General features: G+C 43.0%; 1 protein-coding gene across 6 annotated transcripts in view; it reads left to right on the top strand.

The window, feature by feature from the left end:
* Ntm (neurotrimin) overlaps nt 1–22813 on the top strand; it is a 990539-nt gene that overhangs the window by 801761 nt on the left and 165965 nt on the right. For all 6 annotated transcript variants that reach the window (XM_052755585.1, XM_052755587.1, XM_052755590.1 and 3 more), the window contains one exon: nt 1244–1476. In XM_052755585.1, coding sequence (XP_052611545.1) covers nt 1244–1476 — 233 coding nt within the window. The remainder of the gene's footprint in view (nt 1–1243; nt 1477–22813) is intronic.

Here is a 22813-nt window from a genome sequence, read left to right as displayed (position 1 = left end):
CCTTCCCACCGAAAAGGTCACCTTTGCACACTGTGAAGCACACCCAGTGCTGGGAATGAGACATTCAAGGGGGGAATGTCTTCAGCACTTTCTCTTTCACTGCGTAAGATCCAGGCAAGTTGGAACACTGAAGCCCTGGTCTGCGGAACAGGAAACGGATTTGAGCATCTTCCTCCAAGATTTGTTGCAGGAAACTAATGAGACAGTGTGAATGTGAAAGTACTTTATACACGAAAAGAGTGCAGACATTTGAGGCATCATTATACAGACCATGCAACACAGCTATTCCAAGCATTGTAATGTAAGGAGCAGGACACTGTGTTTGTGAATTTAGCCTTAGGCCATCGGACATACTTGGTGTAACTAGAGAGGGAAATGAATACAGACAGAGAGATATGATGAAGACTTGGCAAGAGTTACTGGGAGGTTTCAAAGTACAGAAAAGAAAAGGAAGCTTCCACAACTTGAGGACTCCAGATGCAAAAATAAAAAGAAAGGGAATCTATTTTTATATGTGCAAAACAGTTTTGAGATTTTAGAAAATGTCTTTAGTCTAGCAATAATTGAACATTTCTGCCCTGGGTATAATGAAGATAAATAGCAATAGTGGTGGTCCGTATTTAGTTTTGACTTCAGAAGCCTTCTGTTAGAATTTGCTATATTGAGATGAGTCGAAGGATGGTTTGTAGTTAAAGCTCGGTTTCTGAGCCAGCACATATTAACTGTGAATTGGAAAAGCATTTAGCATCCTTGTGCCTGAATTCTTTTTCCAATAAAATACACCCCACAGGGCTGTTGCAAGTATTGAACAGCTTAGCACATCCCAAATACCCAGACAGTGACAATGAGGATTATCACTGTCCATAGCATGGGGATCCTAGAGCTGAGCTAGGAGGGCCAGTAGAATTCTAACATTTTACATATTCTGAGTATTTAAGATGCCTTGGGTTTGCTCTTAGAGGTTATTTGAAATGGTCATTTCTCCCTGTGGCTTTAGAGGAACTAAACTCCTCACAATCTAGAAAGTTAGGATAACTGGATATTCTAAAGCCACAATCCTACAAGTGCCCTACTGGTGAGTTCTGGAATGTTCTACCCATAGCAAAACAAACATAGGAAATGCATGTTTGTCCACTAGATATGAAGGGGGGAAATAAGGCATGAGGAGGCATGCTAGCCTGGCTCTAACAGCCTCTGTTTTCTCTCTGCTCCTTTCACTTATCTGTCTGGCTTTGTCTTGCAGGTGTACAATTGACAACCGAGTCACCCGGGTGGCTTGGCTAAACCGCAGTACCATCCTCTATGCTGGAAATGACAAGTGGTGCCTAGATCCTCGTGTGGTCCTCCTGAGTAACACCCAGACCCAGTACAGCATTGAGATCCAGAATGTGGATGTGTATGACGAGGGCCCTTATACCTGTTCGGTACAGACAGACAACCACCCTAAGACCTCCAGGGTCCACCTCATTGTACAAGGTGAGTGGGGCTTGGCTGGGAGGCCTAAATGAATGGCTGGGAATGTCAATGTTTACTGTTTTTTCCATGATCCTAAACCAAGATGATCCTTGCTCTTCTCCCCAGCAAGCACACCTTTTTGGTTGTCATCTTGCAGCTAGACAATGAACATTCCAATAATTTGCTTGTTGGGTTGAACTAGTTTTTCTTGTATTCCAATAATATATTTTTGTACAAAATTATCTTCTAATTATTGCTTTCCTTGGCTTTCCCTCCTTTTAGCATTTTTAAAATGTTGCATCCAACTACAAGTTTGCTTTATTTTAAGACCAGAATTGTAATGTTCTTCTGTTGCAGTATATGTGCCATGCCCTAGAGCAGCCTTCAGTGACAGCAGAGCCAGGCAGCAGTGATCTTACCTCACCCCAGGAACTTATCTCAACCACCCCACTCACACACACACACACACACACACACACACACACACACACACACACACACATACGTACTGTACTTTCTTCTTTCCTCATCCAACCCAGGATCATCTCCCCCATGTCTCTGCTGTAAGACTGGATTCAGGGTCCCTGCTTGGCTGTTCTGTTTTCTTCTTGTTTGTACTTTGCTAGGCACACAGTTTGCTTGGGGGGGGGGCGGTTGCTGGTGTTTGGGTGGGCCTTGTGGTATTTCTGTAGGTTCTACTCCCTCTGTTTCTCACATCATGGAGCTATCATTCACATTACTCAAAATCAGACTGGTCCTTGGGCAGCAAACTACACTTAACAAATAGATGGATTCCTAGTTATTGAACAACAGTTTTGAGTCACATTGTCTGCTTTTTGATGGAAAGGCCTAAAACAAGTATTGCTGCCCCTCAGGGGCCTCTTATGTGAAACGGGGTGAATGTCAGGAGTGGGGTTGGACTTACATTTTACACACAGATGAACTAAAGCACTTACTAGGAAGCTTGGCCCATGGAGGAGTATTTACCTGTTAGTCACTGGGCTATTGAATGTTCCCTTTGATTTTTTTTAAGCACTATTGATATTTTTAAACATTTAGTCATGTTTTACAGTAGGTTACATACTTGTTTGTTCTCTCAGAACTGAAGATCCTGGGAAGTGAAATTCTAGGTTGGAGTTCCCTCTCCACAGCCCCCATCTTGGTCCCTGGCTCTCTTTACCAGTGAGATGGCAAGTGTCAGGCAGGGCCCTGAAGCCTGCTTTCCTGGCGGTATGCATGAGAGTAGGGTGAAGACCCGGGGTGACTGCTGAGAGAGAAAAAATGAAGAGGGACTGAGAAGGACAAATTGGAAGAGTGAAGGGTAGTCTCAGTGAAAGATGAAGAAAGCAGACCGGGGTCATGAATCAGAACTGGGAGAAGCAGGGTAGCGTGAGCAGCCGTGAGAGGAGAGCAGGTTAGGATACGGGGACACTTGGATACAGCTTAGTCAGTGGTGATGGCAGCGGTACACCGGAAGCTATCAGGCTGTGGCAGAATATGGTCACGTCAGGGTTTTATAACTTTCAGTTAGTGTTTTTTTTAACCAAAGGAAATTATGTTTTCTTTCTTTTATTGGTTATATAAATGAGTATTTTTTTTTCAAACAACTTTGTGCAAACAGCGTTTTAAAATAGAATTGCATAGCTGGTGTTTGAGCGCATTATAAATAGCAGCCTAGGTACTGCTATGTGAGGGTTTTGTTCGAGCATGTGTCCATTCTCGGAATACAATAGATTTTCCTAGTAGATAGGTAGACAAAATAAAAGATAAGAGTCGCCATTCTGTGGGGAAGGTTGGTGAACGCTCCAGGGAAGGCATCCGTGATCTTTACTAGGCAGTACCTCTAAAGTCCTTCATTGGACAGAATGTCTTTCATTGACCAAGAAAGGCTAGGAGCTTTGACCAGAGGCTTGCTGCAGGAAGTGGTACCATCATGGAATAAGAAAGGGGATGAAAGGGACAATTCTAACACTTCTTAGAAAATAAGAAGCCAGGTTTTCGTCAATGTTTTTTTCCTCTACGTCTCCTTGCACACACCTGAACATGCCTGCCCTAAAGAGAAGACTGGTTTATATACATTGGGCATTTAATGAATGCTTACTGGAGTAAATATCTGGAATTATAGTACAAAGATCTTATATGAGCTCCAAGAAAGAAACTGAATGCTTGGGAGGTGGGGCAATGGGAGGAAGGGAGGGGATACAGTCTACATCCATCCTCACTCACGTCCAAGCTAATGGAAAATGTTTAATCCATAGCCAGGTGTTTACATCTGTGACTTGGCTAGGTGCCCTCTTCCCATGACACACCATCTCCAGTATTGGAATCTCATCTTGGGCTAATTTTCGAATGCTGATGGGTGTATTGATCTGGAAACAAGCTGGGTTAAAGAAGGCATTGGTCTTGTACACAGACTCAGCCCAAGCTAATCCGCTGTCAATATGCCTGGGCTGAGTATTATTGACACGTTAATGAATAGAGGACCATAGTTTTTCCAGAGTCAACCTGTCTTGTTCTTCAAAGCAATCAGACAAACTAAATAGAGCCAGACTCTGTATTGGAAAGAGGATATACTACCATACAGGATTAAAAAAAGAAATATATTTGTCTTGGGATCATTTATTATACTGAACAGAGACCCTAATTCCCTTAGCAGAAGCTGACGGTCTGGATTTAAGTTGCTTTTCAACCAAACACTGCTGGAATGCAAGTCAGGCACATTGAGTTCTCCAAATAGCATTGTGATCATTGAAAAACAGAACTGCAAACATCAGTAACAACAAAGAACAGACCCAGTATTGTGCCCACATGGACTTATATCTATACAACCGGCATCATATGTGTGTGTGCGCACACATGTGCACATGAAGAGGTGGGCGGGGAATGACACTGCCATCACCTCTTGCAATCTGTCTGAAGTCCAAGATTATTTGTAACATCATGACTGTCAAATATCCTATGCAGTCCTTTAGTTCTCTATATTAGATCTTTCTTTACAGTTGCAATTCAAAACGGTTGCCTCTTAAACATAGTCATGACACCATAACTTCATTTGCCCAAGAGGCAGACATGAACTCATTCATTCCTTTCTGCAATAATTAGTCTCCAACAAATATTTCTAGTAGGATGTTCCCATGGCTTGGAACTTAGTACATAAGGAAGAATACAGTGTTGCCCTTGAAGACCCAATTTATTTTTGTGTGGAGAGATAGAATGGTGTGTCATTTTTTCAATTCATCCCCAAGAATCCATGTGAGTATGGATGCTGTTGCCTGAATCTCTACTCCATTAGTTTGATTTTTATTTTGTTTTATAGATGACTTTGTGATTTCATAAATTCTCCGAAACTCTTTTCATCTCCTCATGATGATAGGGAAGCATGGTTTCTAGAACAGGATTGATCAGGTGCCTCCAATGTGGACTGTGTTCAATTTGGGCTGGGTTGGCATTTATAGCCCTCACTCATTGCAGATGACAGGCAGAAGAGGAGTTGGAGGAGCAGCTGTCATACAGAGCCATGTGAGTCCCAGTGAGAGGAATGGTGCATGGCGAAACCCATTGGTCGATCAGTGGGAATCCAACGAAGACGTGGAGGCACTGAACTCAGTCACAGGGTGGGGTGTGGCCAGCTTGAGGAAGAGAAGAAAGGTGCTTAGAAATTGTGCAGTCGGGAACTTGGAGGGAGCAGCTGGTGATAGAGAAGGATCCAGGCTTCAGACAAGGCCCAGACAATTATACGGGCCAAGTCTTTGGCAAGGATGGAAAAATCATCTCTGGGAGAAGGAGAGCTTTGGACTTGCACTGAAGGCTGGTAGAAGGGAATGTATCGGGAAGGGATGGATAAAGCAGAGACTGTGTTAACTAGTGACTCACTAGAGTGACAATTTAAAACAGCAGAAATAAAACTAACATTTCTTCAGTCCTAGGAACCATGTTTTCTAACACAGTAGATTATGTAGACACAGAGCACGGACCTGAGCTTTCATCACAGAGAGCATTACCGGACAGTGCTACCAGTGGTTACTGGTATGGTGAGTGGTGAGGATGTTTCCTGCCATGAAGGGCTAGACCTGGGATGGAAACAGATTTTGGAGAGAAGATGGAAAGAAGAAGAGATGGCATTCCTTTAAAAACAAAAGTTGTGGGATGAAAGACTGGGGTTCTTTTCTTAGCTAGGACAGAGAAGAAGAGTCCAAAGATGAATGAAAGGACGATGACATCCAGAATGTGGAGAGTAAGAAGTGCCACTCAAGGATTTGCATAACCAGTTAGGCAGCTAGAATATTGTCTTTCAGATGGAATGGGGAATGGGGGCAGCTGAGCATTGAGTGATGGCTCTTGTAGAAGACCCAAGTTTGGTTCTAAGCATCTATGTTAGGTGGCTCACAACCATCTGTAACACCAGTTTCAGAGGATCCAATGTCCTCCTCTGGCTTTTGCAGGCCCTTACACTTACAGGCACATACAACCAAACACACACATACACATAATTAAAAATAAAATAAATCTTATAAAAAAACACATCTATCCTTTTGACCTCTAGATTTCATCTTCATGGGTACAATTAGTAAGTGTCTGCTTCTGAAATCTAGCTGCATATTTCAGCTCTCGATTTTGCTGCCAAATGAGTTTTGTATGCATTCAAAATGGCCATCCTCCTGTCTTGGTTGGTCCCATGGAAGACATGGGACCTTGGAAAACAGAGTGAATAAAATACTGGCTACCACTGGGTCCTTTGCCAAGTTGCAGGCAGCTAGAGAAGACATTTAAGGAGCCCTTTGTCTCCCAATCCTGTAAGTGTTTATACTGTCAAGCCTGGCTGCAGAAACTACAGAGGTGAAAGGCCTTTCTCACCCAAGCATGGAGGAGGATATCTCAGCCTTGACCAAGTACTCTTGGGACTTTAATCTCACCTAGAAAAACATTTGCATGATAGAGAACAGTAGAAAACAGAACTTGGAAAAACAGATATTCCTTTCATAATAAGAAAAAAAGCTTTGGGCCTCTTTATCAGTTTTTCAAGCCCTATCTAGGTCTCTCCATTGTCATTAGAGCATCTAATCGCACCCCTGTCCCTTTTGTTTGGTGCAAATGAGTTTTCCTCGTTCTCTCTAGGCAGAGTTAATCTGAAAATCCCTGCTATTGTCTCATAGTTAATTACCTGCCTTTGGAGTCAAGCAGCTCTGAAACTCTAGTGCAGGAGGGAACCACTGATATCTACTGTACAGTAAGGGACCCAGTCCCTGTGTTCATGGAATTTTAGGGGGAGGAGACTGGGCTGTGAGACCTACAGCCAGCTAGTGCCGTAAACAATTCAACTGTGACCATTCCAACCCTTCATTTACCTTTTATTGTCTCCAGGTTCCTAATCCTCTCTTCTTGCCAGCCCAAGTGTGTGTCTGTGTGTGTGTGTGTGTGTGTGTGTGTTACAATCTTGAATAATTAATTGACCTTGTCAAGCAAAACTCGTTACTGTGATTAAGAGGATAGGAACAATAACTTTGAATTTCTAGATACCTATGCACCAATGACTTTTACAGGTGTGTCACAGCAAAAGGAAATTTGAAGCACAGAATATCAAAGGGAACGATATGATCTGATTCTTACTTTGAAGCAAAGATTTCTGTCCCTCCGCACACAGTAGGAGGTACCATCTCCTCCTTACACTACCAGGCTCCTGGAGCACTGGGAAGATCTTATGACCAGTTTCCATTCTAACTACACCTGGCTGAGTCCACGGTGGAGGTCAACAGCACCAACCAGTCCCTAAGAGACAGGATTCAGCTCACACAGGAGAACTTTATGTTCATGTCTAGGTTTCAGTGACCCCAAGTGACAGACAGTGGAGAACACTGGGACACTCTCTTTCTGCTTCCTTCAAGAAATATGTGAAAACGTACATTTTCTCTGATCATAAGGCTCTGCATTTAAATTTAGCAGAACTTTGAAAAGCTATGGGAATTAAATTCTACTATGAAATTGAAGTACTCCTCAAAGCACTGTGGAAAATGGCAAGGAAGTAAGACATTCTCCTTGCAATTGATCAGCAAAATGTAGGTAGCATGCCAATGAAGCATCTCACTCTACCTCGTGAGGTTTTTAATTTCTGGGAGCCCTTACAGACACCAGGGTGGCATCACTTGCCAGAAGGGCTAGGCCAATGCTCACATCCCAGGAAAACCACTATAAGCATACCTGTTCCATAAGTAAAGGAGGGTGAGTCACACTGGCTTCATTAAAGTCATTTCTGTTCTTTGGATATGGTTTTAGGGGTCAAGCGACATCCCTTATGTTTTCTAAGCAGTTTGGAAAACTTAGCATCATCTCTCTGGTCACAATAGTAGACAGGGCTCCTCTGAAAAAACCTTTACTTCACATATGGCTCTAAGGGAACAGAGATCCAGGTGACCATGGCTACTTTCTAGAACTTCGGGGAGTCAGCAGAACTCCTTCAGGTGAGCAGTTAGGGCTCCCTAGTGAAATTCTATAAGCAGCCAGGAACATCATTTCCTGGAGGTGGCTTTCCCTAGGGAATCTGAACAGCTTCCAAGTTGTCTTAGCTTCATCATGGAATGAAGAAATTGGCAAGGTTTTCCCCTGTATCTTTAGTCTTTATTCAGCTTCCAAGTAGAAAGGTTGTCATTTTATTTTGGGGGAGAATGAATTTAGATCTTAAATATCAGCATTGTTGAAATAAACCTTATGTGGCCTTTCATTTGCAGATTGGAGTTATTGCTTTATTCAAACTAATTGTGAGGCAGAGATTTTTTTTTTTAAAGCCCCTTCTTGATCAGGCCTTTCAGATATTCTTAATTAAAGATTGTATGGGGTCTTTTGGAGGCTTCCTGGGAAAGCCATGCATATCTAATCTAGACTATGTCCTCACTGTCATATCCCTAAAGGCTTGTGGAGTTGGAGGCTGCAGGATATACACACAATGGTTTGCAGAGAGTGATATCAAAGGCAGCGTTATTGATCTCAGTGCCCTGAGTGACCCATGGTGACTCTTGCCTGCTCAGAAAGACTGGTGTGTAGTTTGCCTTGTGACTTATATTCAGGCCACTGTTGCCTTCCTTTGAAAACTAAAAATTCTCAGTGTCTTTTGGCCTTGGAAGACATCACTGTAAGAAGGCTCTCTGCCTATCTACTGTTGAATTGAAGATTATCAGGGAACACTATTCAATCCCATTCAACAGCAGGTGCTCAGAACACAAAGATCGCAGAATCCCTGACATTGCGGTAGAAGGGACCACATTACTAACAAACCACTATCTTGTTAGAGCAGAGATTAGGGTGTTTATGTGCTATAAATCTGATGAATCACCGAAACAGAGTAAACGCAGCTCCCTGATAATTAGACAGCATCGAAGGCTGCGTTTCACAAAGGGTTGCTCAGTTGTGAGTGGGACTTCTTAGGTGCTCTGGGGAAGACATATTGTCCCAGGCAGGAACCATAAGGGAAGAAGAGGAGTGGCACTTATGTGTCACAGAGAAGGGCCAGAAAGTTGGCTACACTTCCCTGTTGAATGGGTGGCGATGTGTAGTTTTTCTCTCCAGACTTGGGTTTTCTTGATATACAGGCAAGAGTGCCATTTCTGTTCCTCAAGGCAATGTACATTAAATGGATTTGACAGTGGACAATATCCACAAAGCTATCAGTGGAATCAAACATGACAAGCACCTTGGTTAATAAGCCTTGAGAGGAATGGAGACGTTTCAGAAGGAAAGGATGCATCCAATCCCTGCTGGTTCTGTGCCCTTTGTGTAGTGCCTAATACACAGAGGAGACAGATTGCCAAGACCTGTCTACCACCACGTCTGTTGCAGGAAGCACGCTTTGCTTACACCTGCAGTCACAACAGTGATGAATGTGTCACGGTGTAGTCAAGGAGTAGTTCTTTACACACTCAAAGAGGAGTACATAACATTGGGCTTGGCATGTCACTGTGATAGTATACCTGAGAGGATGGGTTACAGCTTAAGGATAGATGCAAGGGACACCAGAAGCCACCTTCTCCTCTTGCCTGAAATCTCATGTGCAGATGAGGAGAAGGCTTGCCATTTCACATGTCTCCAAACTAATTTAGACTTCTAGAAGTCTGAACGTGGAATATACCATAGGAATGACATCCCCAATGAACATCAGTTGTGACCAACAACATCTAACATTGGTGGGAAATCTAGCTGGCATCTGCTGGAGTTCAGCTCAGAAAGAAGTACAATACTTCTGGAGTTGCTGGGGCCCCACATTTTTCTTTTTATCTTCATTTCATGTTATTTGAAAAGGAATTTATTGATTTAAAATTAGGACAATTTAATTTGGTGGCATGTTTTCTTTATGTCTCAATTATATATTCATGTCTTTGTGGTAAACTCAGCTGGTGGGGGATTAAGAATTCAAACTAGAGGATTTTCACTTGGCGAGTAGAGCTTTCCACTGTGATTAATTGGGACTCTGCACAATGAACCCAGCGATGGCTCCACTGTGGATTTAATAGCTTAGTAGAAAGAAGTAGATTTCAGGATTTAAGAGTTTTGGGTTCCAGTCTGAATTTTGATAATAATTACCTGGAAAAAAATGACCTATTTATTTAAATTGTTCTCAATTAGATACTTTTTAGAAATGTTTTGATACATCTTATAATCTGATTTGCAGAATAGTGCCTATTAGATGGAGGAAAGTGGTGTGTGATTGTATGCCAATGCCATGCAGTTGGTAATCATTTACTAGGCAAGCAGGCTTGTCTGTCCTAGCCTGTATCCTTTGAACAGATCCAGTCCTCTATATTTGTAACACACAGAGCTCTCCGTGTTCCCGAGAAGCAACCAGGATTCCATCCCGGTTATCTCCATTCTGCCCTCTCCTCTTGTGCTGTCCCTCAGTGATGTCATCACCAAGCCTTTCTTCTCACCAGTTTGAGTAGATGCTATAGTAGCCTTATTTTCCTAAAACCTGGGCTTCAAAGAGAGTACACTTGTGCCAATGTCCCTTACTCTGAGGGTACAGCCTAGCCAAGTCCTTTCTTTCTTCCCACCCCGAGAAAGAAAGATCAAGAAGTTTTAGTATTTCTCACTTCACTTGTATGTAAAATGCCCATAAGAGGGTTGGAGCATCTGCACTGATTGTTCACAGTAGTCTGTGATCAGGATGTAGAAATAGGGTTGGGATGGTGTAACACTTACAGGGTAAGAGGATACCTACCCAGGCAGGACCATTCATGGGGTTGTGAAACTGAAAGACTGGTGGGCTCCAAGGTTAGGGGCAAGATATCTGCTCTCCTAGAAGTCCAAACAAATAGAAATCTTCAGCAATGGGTGGTCTCATAGTTCTTCTCTAGACTGCTAGAACAAAAATAAACTGACCTTCTATCCACAGCCATCCTGTTTCCTTTACCCTCCCCTTCAGCGCAACTACTAATATGTCCAAAGTAATCTTTTCAAACAAGATGTTATCTCAAGGACAGCTAAGTCCAGGAGAGCTTGGAGTCTGGTTCCTGTGACCTCCACTTTTGGCTCATGTTCCATGCCTCTTTCTGACCACCAACACCTTGTAAGTCCCCCCCCCCACACACACACACCTACCTGAATTCTCTTGCTAGTTGCTATTTTAGCTTTCAAACATGAGCTTCCACAGAGGGAGGTTTTCCAGAGCTGTCTTCTGCTCCCACCTCACCTAAGACCTCAAGTCTTCCCGTTCTTCATGGTCTTAGCTCAAGTTGTATAATAAGTGTGATGTGTCTGCTTTCCTGAGGGCAGGAGGCATGTCTACTTTCTGTTGTATTCCCAGTGCCTCCAGCTTAATGGGAGTTCAGGGACTATTTGTTGAGTAATGAATGGAGTTATAAAATTTCTTTTTAAAAAATAATTAAACAACGTGATTCACTGCTTACTGTTCAGTTTTGCTGTAGTAGGCTGAAGAATGGCCAAGCAAAGAACAGTTTCTAGTCCCAAGACCCATGAATATTTCCCGAACAGTTGCATCTTTGCAGATGTGATTAAATGAAAAGTTTAAGTTAGGGAGATTATCATGGGTCCTAAATGTAATCACACATACATATGAGGAGGAGGCAGTGATGTCACCAGAGACACACACAGAGAAAATAATGGGAATATGGGAACAGAGATTTGACAGCTTTGTCCTTGAAGATAGGGGTGATAATGCCACAAGCCAGGGAATATCATCAGTCACCAGAAACTTGAAGAATCCTGGAACAGACTCTCTTCTGAGCCTCCAGATTATGATCTGATCCTTGTTTTCAGCTCAGTGAAAGGCCTTATGGATTCTGGCCTCCAGAACTGAGAAAAAAAGGAATTTCTATTTGTTTAAAGCTGTGAGGTTTGTGTAAATTTGTTACAGTAGCAGCACGAAATTAATATACTGCCTCTAAAACAATTGTTCCCTCATTGTTGTGGGTAGGAATTAAGAATGAATTCTAGTACTCCAGATCTACTGAAATGCAGCTGCTGTAGTAAGATTCATCTTTGGGGTGATTGCTTGCTGTAAGCCAGGACTTCCTAAACTTTTTCTACTCATGACCCCTTCTGCTGAAGAAAGTATTATATGAACCCAAGTATATGTGTACCTATCTGGACTATATAATATATCGTTAACTGACAATAAATCACAAAGAATCTTATTTTAAAACAATTCTTTGGTATATTTCATTTTGTCATTTATTAAAGACAAAAACAAGATTGTATACTAATGACATGGATGTACTTATTTACTTTTACATAAAGAATTAAATCCAGGCTAGATATTTAATACTGCAGGAACAGAGTTTCTTCAATGTTTTTCAGAGTTGATCAATATTTTGAATTTTTAATTGTCAAGGCCAAGAACATCACATCACATAAACACACACTACGAAATGATAGGTGTGTTTGTTTAAAGGTCACTTCAAAATTTAGAAATTCAGTCCTAAACGCAACTATAATTGATTTAATAATGTCTGATGAAATTCAAGTGAGCAAGCAATTCAAATAGCAATTTTTAATTTCTTATTTTCAATGAATATGGCAATATCTCAAGAAAATTTTATTTACAGGCTAGGCATGGTGATGCATGCCTATAATCCTAGCACTTGGGAGATTTAGTATAGAGAATAGCTCTGAGTTTTAGTCTAGCCTTGGCTACATAATGGTACCCTGTTTCAAAAATAAAAATACACTGTCCCCAATCAAAACAAGGAAACACAAAATTTATGAGGTGGATTCCTCAGCCAGGCTCCTGTTTGTAATCTATCTCAAGTTCATGCATTTTTAGGACTATTTTGATATACATTGTTGCTGTATATAATTAACTTGCTTTTTTTTATAATTTCTCTTGTAGTTGCCTCCCTTCATATTTTGTTATCAAAAGTCTAATATAATCCTGATTTCCTTTTTCTTACACATGACTTAGTAATTTGTCAGATAATTGTTTTCATTTTTTCAATATTTATTGAGTTCTGAAGACTTGTATGTGAATTCAAACAGCATTTTTTTAAATCAAATATTCTAACACAATACAGTTAAAAAGATACATGAATTTGGTACTTACAGGCTAAGGATTGAAGGTAGGAAAATATGAATTCTCTTTTCCATAATTAATGTTTCTATAATTGCAGATAACGTGCGTATAATAAAAACCCTGCATTGTGTAACACACAATATTACAAAACTGGGCCCAGGTGTTCCAGGTATCAGTTTGTCTTTTCTGGTGTGAAGGCATGCACAATGCCAGCTGCTCACATATGTTCAAAACCAAGACTGCAGTAAGGATGCATGCCATAGCAAGATCTTCAGGAAGCAGCTCAGATTCTTAAACTTTTGGGTTTTGACAGCTCATAAACCTTTTACTGTTACCATTTTTTTTTTTACACAAAGCTTAATTACATGACCACATATGGATTTATGACCTACAGTTTAAGAAGCCAGGCTCTAGGGCAGGGATCAACCAATTAGGACACATGAGTTGAACCCAGCCCATAGCCTCTATTACCATGATTTGTAAGCTAGTACTTACAAATTTTGTGTTTGAATTACAATTAAATAAAGAGTGTGTGTCACAGAGGCTTGACATGGCCAACAGTTTTCACAATAGTGGCTGTTTGGCTCTTCACAGAAAGTTTTCAACCTCTGATCCACTGAGCCACTCTGAGGCAAGGACATTCCAGTAGCCATAGGGAAAAGTCAGTGTGGAAAGACACCCAGGCTTCCCTCCAAGAGCCAGCATGATTTTGCAGCCACGAGCCAGTCTCTGACCCAGCTCAGCCCTCGGAGGAGAACAGTCTTGTATGTTGCTGGCTTGAGTCCCTGTGAGAAACTCTGAGGTAGAACTGTCCAGCCAGGCCACTCTCCAATAACTGACTCAGAGATCAAGGAGACAGTAAATTACTATTCTTTGAAGCCTCTTTCTTTGGAAAAATATCATATTTGTAGTGAACATGTTCAGGCTTTTGTTCTTGTAGTAACTTTCTAAGCAATAAGGTATAATAACTACGTACATAGCTTTTGGATTATGTTGAGTATAATGCTAGGGATGATTTGAAGTAAATGGGAAGATATGCCTAAATTACATGCAAATACTGTACTATATTATGGAAGCTACTCACTTACCTCTGGATTTTGGTATCCTCAGAGGATCCAAGAACCAATACCCTGAGAGCACCGAGGAATGACTGAGTCTCTTTTTAAAAGTTATGTCCTTGGAAATCCACCCTATCCTGTAGATGCAGTGATAGTGTCATTTCCTTGTCTTTGAGATATCTAAGAAATTGATGAAATTACTACAATTTTAGGATAAGCCTATACTCGATGCTATTTAAGTGACTAACCTGGGGATTCTAGATGATACCACAGAGCAGACAAGAACTTCTCAGCAGAATAAGAGTTTCATAAGAGGATGATTTAGGCATGTGGAAATGCAGTTGAAGATCCTCGAGTTATTCTCTCGTTAGTTGGGAGAGAACACCATATTTAGGCTTAATTTTCATTATTTATCTCAGTAGCATTTTAAACTCAGAATGTATCCAGTAAATCTCTTCAGTTCTACTAGATCTGTGCACCCTCTCCTCTATCCTGCTCTTTCTAAAGCCTTCATCTTCCAAAAGCTCTAACTGCATTCTTTAGCAGTTCATTGTGGGGCCTTGAACATCCATGTCACTTTTTCGTTCTTTCCTTCTTTCTCATTCTTACACAGATCTTGTTAGAGCTGCTGAAATTTGGAGTTTTCCCAGAATCCCCTTCTTTCTCCTCAGCTCTGTCTTTCTTCATGTGACAAGCCACCATCCTCACTGTGTGAATCTCTCCCCTCCCCTGCCTGACCGGTCTCCTCATCAGTGTAGTTCTGACAACATTTGCTCTCCACACTCAGGCACAGTGGATCTTGACAGACTGCCTCAGTCTTTGCTTCCAGGTGCATGTAGGGTAGGACCCAAGACCTTACTGTTGCTTCCCATGGCTCTGCCTGCTGTTAGTGTTCCTAACATGTCTCTACAGCTCCTTCACGTACCTCCGGCTTGTCCCCAGCTCCCGGGTGTTCCTCTCTTCCTTAGCTCTTTGCTAGAAGTCACCTTAGGGGAGCAGTCTGCCTGACTGTCTGTGTGGAGCCAGTTCCCCACCACTCGTCTCATCTCTCCATAGCACTTTCTTGTTCGGTAGCATTTTTCCTGATGACACATCTGTGGGTTTAAAGTATATTATAAAGGGGTGTAGCCTATTTCACCCCAACCAGATCACGTTTTTCCATGAGGATGGGGACTGACTGTTTTGTTTACCTTTTCCTTCCACATGTCTAGAGTAAGGCCTGGGACAATAGATATTCATTAATTAAATGTGTGGATGAAAACAGACACCAGCCATTACAGGGATGTTTTTGTATCAGTCTTCATTCTCTTTATTTGCTCGGGTGTGAGGGGCATGAAGTCTTCTGTCACTTCCATCTAGACGATTTGCCCCCCCCCCCCCCATTTTCAGAATACATGACATTTAAGCTGAATTTGGCAGGATGGATTTTCTTATGAAAGTTCGGCAGAGAGCCAGGATCCCAGACTGAAGGAACAGCGTGCACACCAGGGCACGGTCAAGAGACCAAGTAGAGACATGACAGCTGCTGGGGAAGCAGGAGTTCTAGGGAGTACTCAAGCCTTGGATGGCCGAGAAGCCTGGTTCTGCCTCCTTAGAAGTGGGATTTCACTGAACCCCGGGAATAGGGAACACAGCAGGGACATCGCATGAGTTGTTTCAGAAAGATCTTTAGTGTCTAAACACAAGATGATCAAGCTAGAAAGGAAGTTTTTGGCAGGAAGAGTAAGAGAATGAGAACACAGAACATGACTAGTTAATGACCTGTTATTGGGTCCCTGATCTGGAGCCATATTCTCTTCCATGTAAGGACTCAACATACAGCTCTCAGAGGGTTTACAGACAGGGTTAGGGCATGCATGGAAGAAGAGGATGTGTACACAGGAAGAACCAGGATCATCCACAGTCTCATGCTTTCAGTTTCTCAGAATAATCTTTCTCCAAAGACTCATGCCCTCCTTGTGTGGTTTAAGGCTGAAAGTAAATGGAATTCATTGTTTTAACTTTGCAGAAGCTTCAAGTTTATCAGTTTACAAATGAAGAAAGAAGTCTATGCCAGCTTCGGCTTCAGTTCAGAATTCTCAGAAAATGGCCTTTGGATTAGAGAGATGAACTCATGTCAGCAAGAGAAGACGAACTGTGTGAACAGAGGATCAAGTCCATAATCAGACAGGGCAGATAGAATAGAGCACAGGAAGGACCAGCTAGGAGGTGCTTGGCAAGTAGAAGGAGAAGGCATAGAATGCCAAGCCCCTAACAAAGGGCCTCTGACCTCCTATTTCCACTGCCTGCAGGGAATCCACGGAGGAATTTCCTAATGGGGCTTGGGAAGGGTATAGCCTTCTAAATAGACCTGCTAGACCTGAAGTCTGGTTGAGAGACAAATTTGTGACAGTTTTGAAACTCCCAGGTCTGGGCAAGAGGCTTAAAAATTGGCCATAGAAGACAAACTAAGGGCCAGAGGCAGGTCAAACTGGGCATGTTTCTTACATGAAATTATGATCTTACTCCTTAGTAGGTTCTGTGTCAAATCAAGTGAGTGGCATGGTCTAGGGTTCTAATTACAGTGTGGTTTCATTCCTCCCAACCTGCTGTGCTGCCTTTCAAATGAAAACACAGGAAGCAGAAGAGGTGTGAAGAGCCAAGGGGGTCAGCACAGGCTTGCTCCACATCAGCCTGTTTCGCTGTCAGATTGCCTCCCAAGGGTTATTTGGCTTTTGCCCTTGATTGCTGTTTACTAAAACACATGGGAGGGCCACTTCCAGTCATGCTGCGTGCAGAACAGCCTTCAGCCTGTCTGGTGCCAGTAAAGGCATATACCGGACTGTTTCTCTATCTTTTGCTTCAGCTCACATAACAGGTGAGGTTTCTGTTGCTTAGGCTAAGCTTAGCTCACAGGTGACAGCTATTGTATATGGACCTGTTGAGGAGAGCCCTTCACAGCAGCTAGGGCAGGACTGACACTCAGCCATAACAGGTAAACTAAGGCAGAGTCATCACTTCCTATCACCACACGCAGAGAAACTCCCGCCTCAGCTTTTAGGTCCGGCCTTGACTGAAGAAGCATTGAAGAAGCACAAATTTCCTTCACACTTCAGTCAGTCATTCAGCAAAGACTGGCTGAGCTACTTTGAGGAATCAGACAGCACATTAGCAAAGGGTAGAACATGAACACCACACCTACTCCAAAGAAATAATACAGGGTGGCCAAGTACATAGCTCACTGTAACATGGAAGGAGTTGGGCCAAAGGATCGAGCCCCTGGCAGTGACCTGAGAGCATCTGGATCCCAGGACACTCCCAAAAGTAAGATGAGCAGAGCTCAGGATTGAATGAAGTCAGACTGGGACATAATGAAAACAGCATCCTGTCAGTGTGTGCACAGGGATGGTGACAAATGGGAATGTGACTCACTAGTAGCAGAAGTACTCCCCCATCAGTGCTCAGAAGGTGCACAGGATGCCAGATAAGTCCCAGTGATGAGTACAAGCCAAAGGATAAGAGGTTTGGGAGACCAAGCTGTGGACTTGGGAGTTGCATTCGGGTCAAAAGACACTGGAAGGGGATGAGAGCGGCCCCTGGTCAGGACTTCTCATGGCTTCTATTTTGTAGAGAGGGACTAGAAGCAGGGCAAAGAGAGAGCCTCCCTCCATGTTAGAGGTTGCTGGGTCCTGCCTTTTCCTGGCAGGGAGGCAGTGCTGAAGCTCCATCCCCACAGAGACTGACTCCCCATCTTGTTCCAAAGAGCACCCCATCTAGAAGCCCACAGTTGGTGGATAGGGGGAGTTCCTTCCTGCCATGGGCTGCTTGCGTTTGGTCTAACGAGAATTTCATGTTAACCGCTGTGTTCTACACGTTGGCTTTTTATCTCCTCCTTTGCTCTTTGTCCGTATTTTACCTCACCCTTCCAGATGAACTCTTGTCCGAGCCTCTCTTCCCTTACCTGCCCCGGTGGTCTTTCACACTCTCCAGTTGCAAGTGCCACCCTTGGTACTCTGCCCTCTCTTGCCCCGCTCTCAAATGACTCAGAATTTCCTTCTCCTTTCGTCTTTACTTTCTCTCCTTCCCTCCCTTTCACCCCTTCCCTTGGAGCCCCTTGCTTCTTACTAGTACCCCGTTTTATCCTTCCAGTCCCCGGCTGCAGCCTGTCAGTGTCAGCACCACAGTCCTAGGCTGCTTCTCGCCGCAAACAGCTTCTTGGCCTTTCCACCGCTGCTCCAAGCTCTCACTGCCATAGAGAGGAGGACCAGATGATGGGATGCACCATCATTTCTATTTTTTCATCTCACTTAATAAGCACATCCTGAAATTGAGCTGCAGTTTCACTCACAGTATATCATTTCCCCTGGGGAGCCCCATCCGGCCCCAGATGAAATTCCCTCCTTGCACAGTGACAGGAGAGGAGTTGGTGTGTTTAAGGTTTCTTTGTTGAGACTCTAATGCTGGATCTGTGTACATTGCTCTTTCAGAATGTGTTTGTGGGGGGATGTGTATGTGTGTGTGTGTGTGTGTGTGTGTGTGTGTGTGTGTGTGTGTGCGCGCGCGCGCGCGCGCTCATGGGGGGTGTATGTGTTTTTCTTGGTGGTTTCCATTTATTTATCAACTGGAAGTAATTTACAGCAGACCGTGGGTGTAACAGCCATGTGATACTTACACAGTGTGAATGCAGAAGCCGTAGAAGGGGCCCACCTTGGGTTGGGAAAGAAAGACTAAGATATTATTCTGCTTGATCTGGACACTGTCCTATGCCCTGGCCATGGGCAAATATGTCAAGGATGGATTTCCTGAGCAGTGCAGCAGCCACAGTGGGCTGGGTACAGGGATCTGCTGGCCCCACTCTTCACAAAGCCTCTTTTGCCTCAGGGTGGTGTCCCCTGTGGCAAAGTGATTCAGTTCCTTAGCTGATCTAGGCACAGAGGACTGGAAGTATAGCATATCATCTCACAAAACTATTAGGCAGATGGATCAGTAGGCAGATTTCCACCCAGTGATAACAATTTTTATAACTCTAGCTTATCCAAACCTGATTGTGTAGCAGGCAGGACCTTTATAAAGCTCTTTCTTCATGGGATCCCATTTGATGCTCAGAACAACCCTGTGGAACAGATGGTCTCCTTTCCCTTAAGTTGGAAGCTAGGGAGCCAGCCACCTCAGCTTTTCTACATGGGAGAAAGAGGCAGAAAAGAACCAGAATCCAGGCTACCTCACTCTGTGCAGCACAACCCAACCAAGGTGTTAGCTTCTCAGCACGAGCAAAGGCTAGAGCTGATAGGACTCGGAGAACTGGATCATAATTAGCTGTGGGCTTTGCAAGCATGGATACAGGCTCAAATCGGGTAGAAGCCACCAAGAGGGTCTCTTGCCAGGGATCTTAGTTATGCAAGCTACTGTCTAATCAGCAGTATTGAGGCCCTCTTCAGGGGTTTTAATTTAACATTGGAGATAAGGCCAGAGCATCATTTTTTTTTTTTAAAACTCTGATGCTTCTTTGTTCACTCATGTTGAAAACCACTGTTCTATCACAACAGATGGAGAAACATTAGTTAGACATATAAGGTTAGCTTGCTTTTAATCCAAGGTCACACCTCTGATTAAGAGGAATATGACAACTAAACTCCAGTCTTCTGGTTCTCCTTAGGGTTCTTTCCCTCACCCCTGGCTCGGGATGTATCTTCCTTTATGTGTGTGAGAGAACATAAGACAGCATGCATGGTGGGAGACCCAGCTGTGTTAGAATAATACCTCTACCAGGTTTTGTGCCTTGGAGTCTTTCAAGTAAAAAATGAGGAAAATGATAAGTCTTGCTATGTGGGGTTGTTGAGGGCGATGGTATGAGCTGACATCACACAAAGGTGCTAGAATCCATCCCAGTTTGTGGCACTCCCCATACCCCGTAGTATAAGGAAATGTTCATCCTTGAAGTATCAGTCTCACCACATATCCTTATGAGCTCAGGTGGCAACCATCAGTAATGGGAACTTTGCATTTTCAAAAGCACAACGTAAGCAAAGATTGTGTTTCTTTATTATCCTACAAACTCACTGGAAATGACATGTGCTTATTAAAATGTTCCCTGAGCAAACTGACCTAGACTTGGGACCTCAGTGATCATTTATAGATGGGGACGTATCCGGCCATCAGTTTCTCTGAAGCAGAACCAGCATTTACAACTAGATTGCCCCACCACACTACCATTGTATCAGAAGCTGGGCTTTCTGTGTTCTGCTGCCCCAGCTCCTCCTGAGTTTTACCGCAAAGTAGATGTCAAGACAGTGGCAGTGCTGGTGATGGGGCTTAGCACTTACCCTGTAAACTATAAGATCTTGGCTCTGTGGGTAGGTTCTTGTTAGGAAGTATTTTTTTTTAAGCAAAATACAAACAACAAAAAAATTACTTTTCATTCAATTTGGAGAGGAAGGTGGGGCTAATGAGACGTCTCAGTGGGTAAACGCTTGCCGTGCAAACATGAGGAGCTGACTGTGGATCCTAGTACACATGTAAAAGCCAGTCATGGCAACACACGTCTATGTCTGTAAGCCCAGCGCTGAGCAGGCTGGGGTGGGGTGGGGTGGAGACAGGTTGATCCTGAAGGCCCTTGGGCCAGCCAACGTAGCTAAAACTGGATGTTATAGGTTCAACAAGAGACTCTGTCTCAAAAAATATCCTTCTGATGATCAAGAAAGATACCCAGTTTGGGCCACTTGCCTCCACAGGCATCTACCTGTGAGGGCATCTGCACATGTATACACATGTATACACATGTACACACACACACACACACACACACACACACACACACACACACACACACACACCCTTACTTGCCTTATTAGCAACTACTCTCCACTAATGTCTCCCTTCCTCCTAGATGATTCTCATAATGTGATTTAGTTCTCTGCTTCACCTCCCTCACCCATTGGCCTCCACATGTGATTGATGTCTTCTTTGCACATGATCTGTGATATCCAGTAACCCAGCCAATCCCTCTCAGCTTCATCTATTATGGTTTCATGCACAAGAGCAACATCTCACTACCCAATACTAGAAAGTTACGTAAGAACCAGATAGAATTATCTCCTGAAAATTTCAGTGTGTCTAAAACCAAACAGTGTTACCCTACCTTCCACACCATCCAACCATTCTTCTTGCTCCATTTATCAGCATTCTCAAAGAGTGTTAAAACTTTACGCTTGATGCTTGCGAAGAGAATTAAAAGTTGTCTTTTAAGTTTTATCTGTTATCTTCTTTTATTTATTTTATTGGCATGTATTCATTATATACAGTGCAGTGTTTCATAAAGACTATTTCTTTCAAATGTGTTTGGCCATATTCACCCTCCTAAATTCTCTCCTCTCCTTACCATTGGGCTGCTTTCCTGCCATATACACACTTTTATACAGCTATATAAAATTTAGAATCCACAAATGAGAGAAAATATGATATTTATCCTTTTGTGTCTAGCTTATTTCACTTAATGTGATGCCCCCCAATTGCATCCATTATTCTGCAAATGGCGTTATTTCTTTCTTCTTTGTGGTTGAATACTCCATTGTGTATTTATTTTGTTCCCTTCCAGAGGAGACATGCAGTTTCTATTCCTGGCTTCCCTGTTGCTGCCTTGATCATGCATCGGTCCCATTTTACTGGCTCCCCTCTACTCTGCCCTCCTCCACTCCTCCTTTGCCCAGCGGTCACAGCAACGATAAACAGTGCCGTGGTTGGGTCTTTACTATGTGCAGGTGTTATGCTTCACTCGGAGTATCATGATCTTCAACAGTAGTTACCATTGTAATAGCTATACTTTGGAGATGAGGAAACTGACATGTAGAGAGTTTAGAGTCTTCCTCCACTTCATCCCAGTGGAAGACGCTATTAGAACCCTTATCTCCTGTGAAAAGACCCCCAACAGTGAATCTGTGGGCTTCTTAGGAAGCTTCACTTTTTCTGCTTTCCTTAAACCTTCTCCCCTCCCACTACATGCTGCTTCCTGCAGAGAGGAGTCATTTTCCTGTTATTTCTTTTTGGGTTTCCCTGTCTCCTCACTGATGTTGATTTCATTGCATTTTCATAATATTTCATGCTTTAATTTAATTTATTTAGTGCTATTGTACAGTGCCCTGAGCACCTTGGAAGCAGTGTGAATTTTATAAATAAAATTATTATTACAGCTGCTCTGATAGCAGCCTCTGAGCTATTGAGTGAATATATCAATTACTCCCGACACTGAGAATGTTCACCTAGACACCTAGAGCCCCTATACCAGGCTTCCTTCAGCCTTTGCTCTTCTCTCCTTCTGAGTGCAATGTGGACAGTCTTGTTGCATTTCTCCTGACTGCCCCTACAAGGCTTCTTTAGCAAAAAAACCTTGTGTTTTGGACAACGTGACCTACTTTCTTTAACTGTTTTGAGTCCGTGAGGTTCTGAATCCCCTTTGCTGGAGCTGTAATGTCAGTTCTGCATTAACACTCCCTCTTTCCCCATGTCATGCTTAACTAGGGCTTCCCTATCTACTAGTCAAAGGGAGAAATCTCTATTATCCTCGATATGACTTGATCAATTTGCTTGGCCCTGTACACCTTGGAATTTTAACCCACAGGGCTTAATCAGATAACTTTTGTCAGAGTCTTGAAATCATGTGAGGCTCAAAGAAAAGGTGAAGATAAGGGCCACCATGAGCTGACCTCATTTCTGGCATCAACTCTACTTTCAGGATAGTTCTTGCTACCACACTGACAACTCTTCACAAGTAAGGGATGTGAGGGGACCACTGCCTTCTATTAGCAGAATTTCC

Source organism: Peromyscus californicus, unplaced genomic scaffold (assembly GCF_007827085.1).
Source record: "Peromyscus californicus insignis strain IS unplaced genomic scaffold, ASM782708v3 Scaffold_11__1_contigs__length_118956290, whole genome shotgun sequence".
In the NCBI taxonomy this organism is placed as follows: Eukaryota; Metazoa; Chordata; class Mammalia; order Rodentia; family Cricetidae; genus Peromyscus; species Peromyscus californicus.
This window is presented reverse-complemented; position numbering and strand designations above follow the sequence as displayed.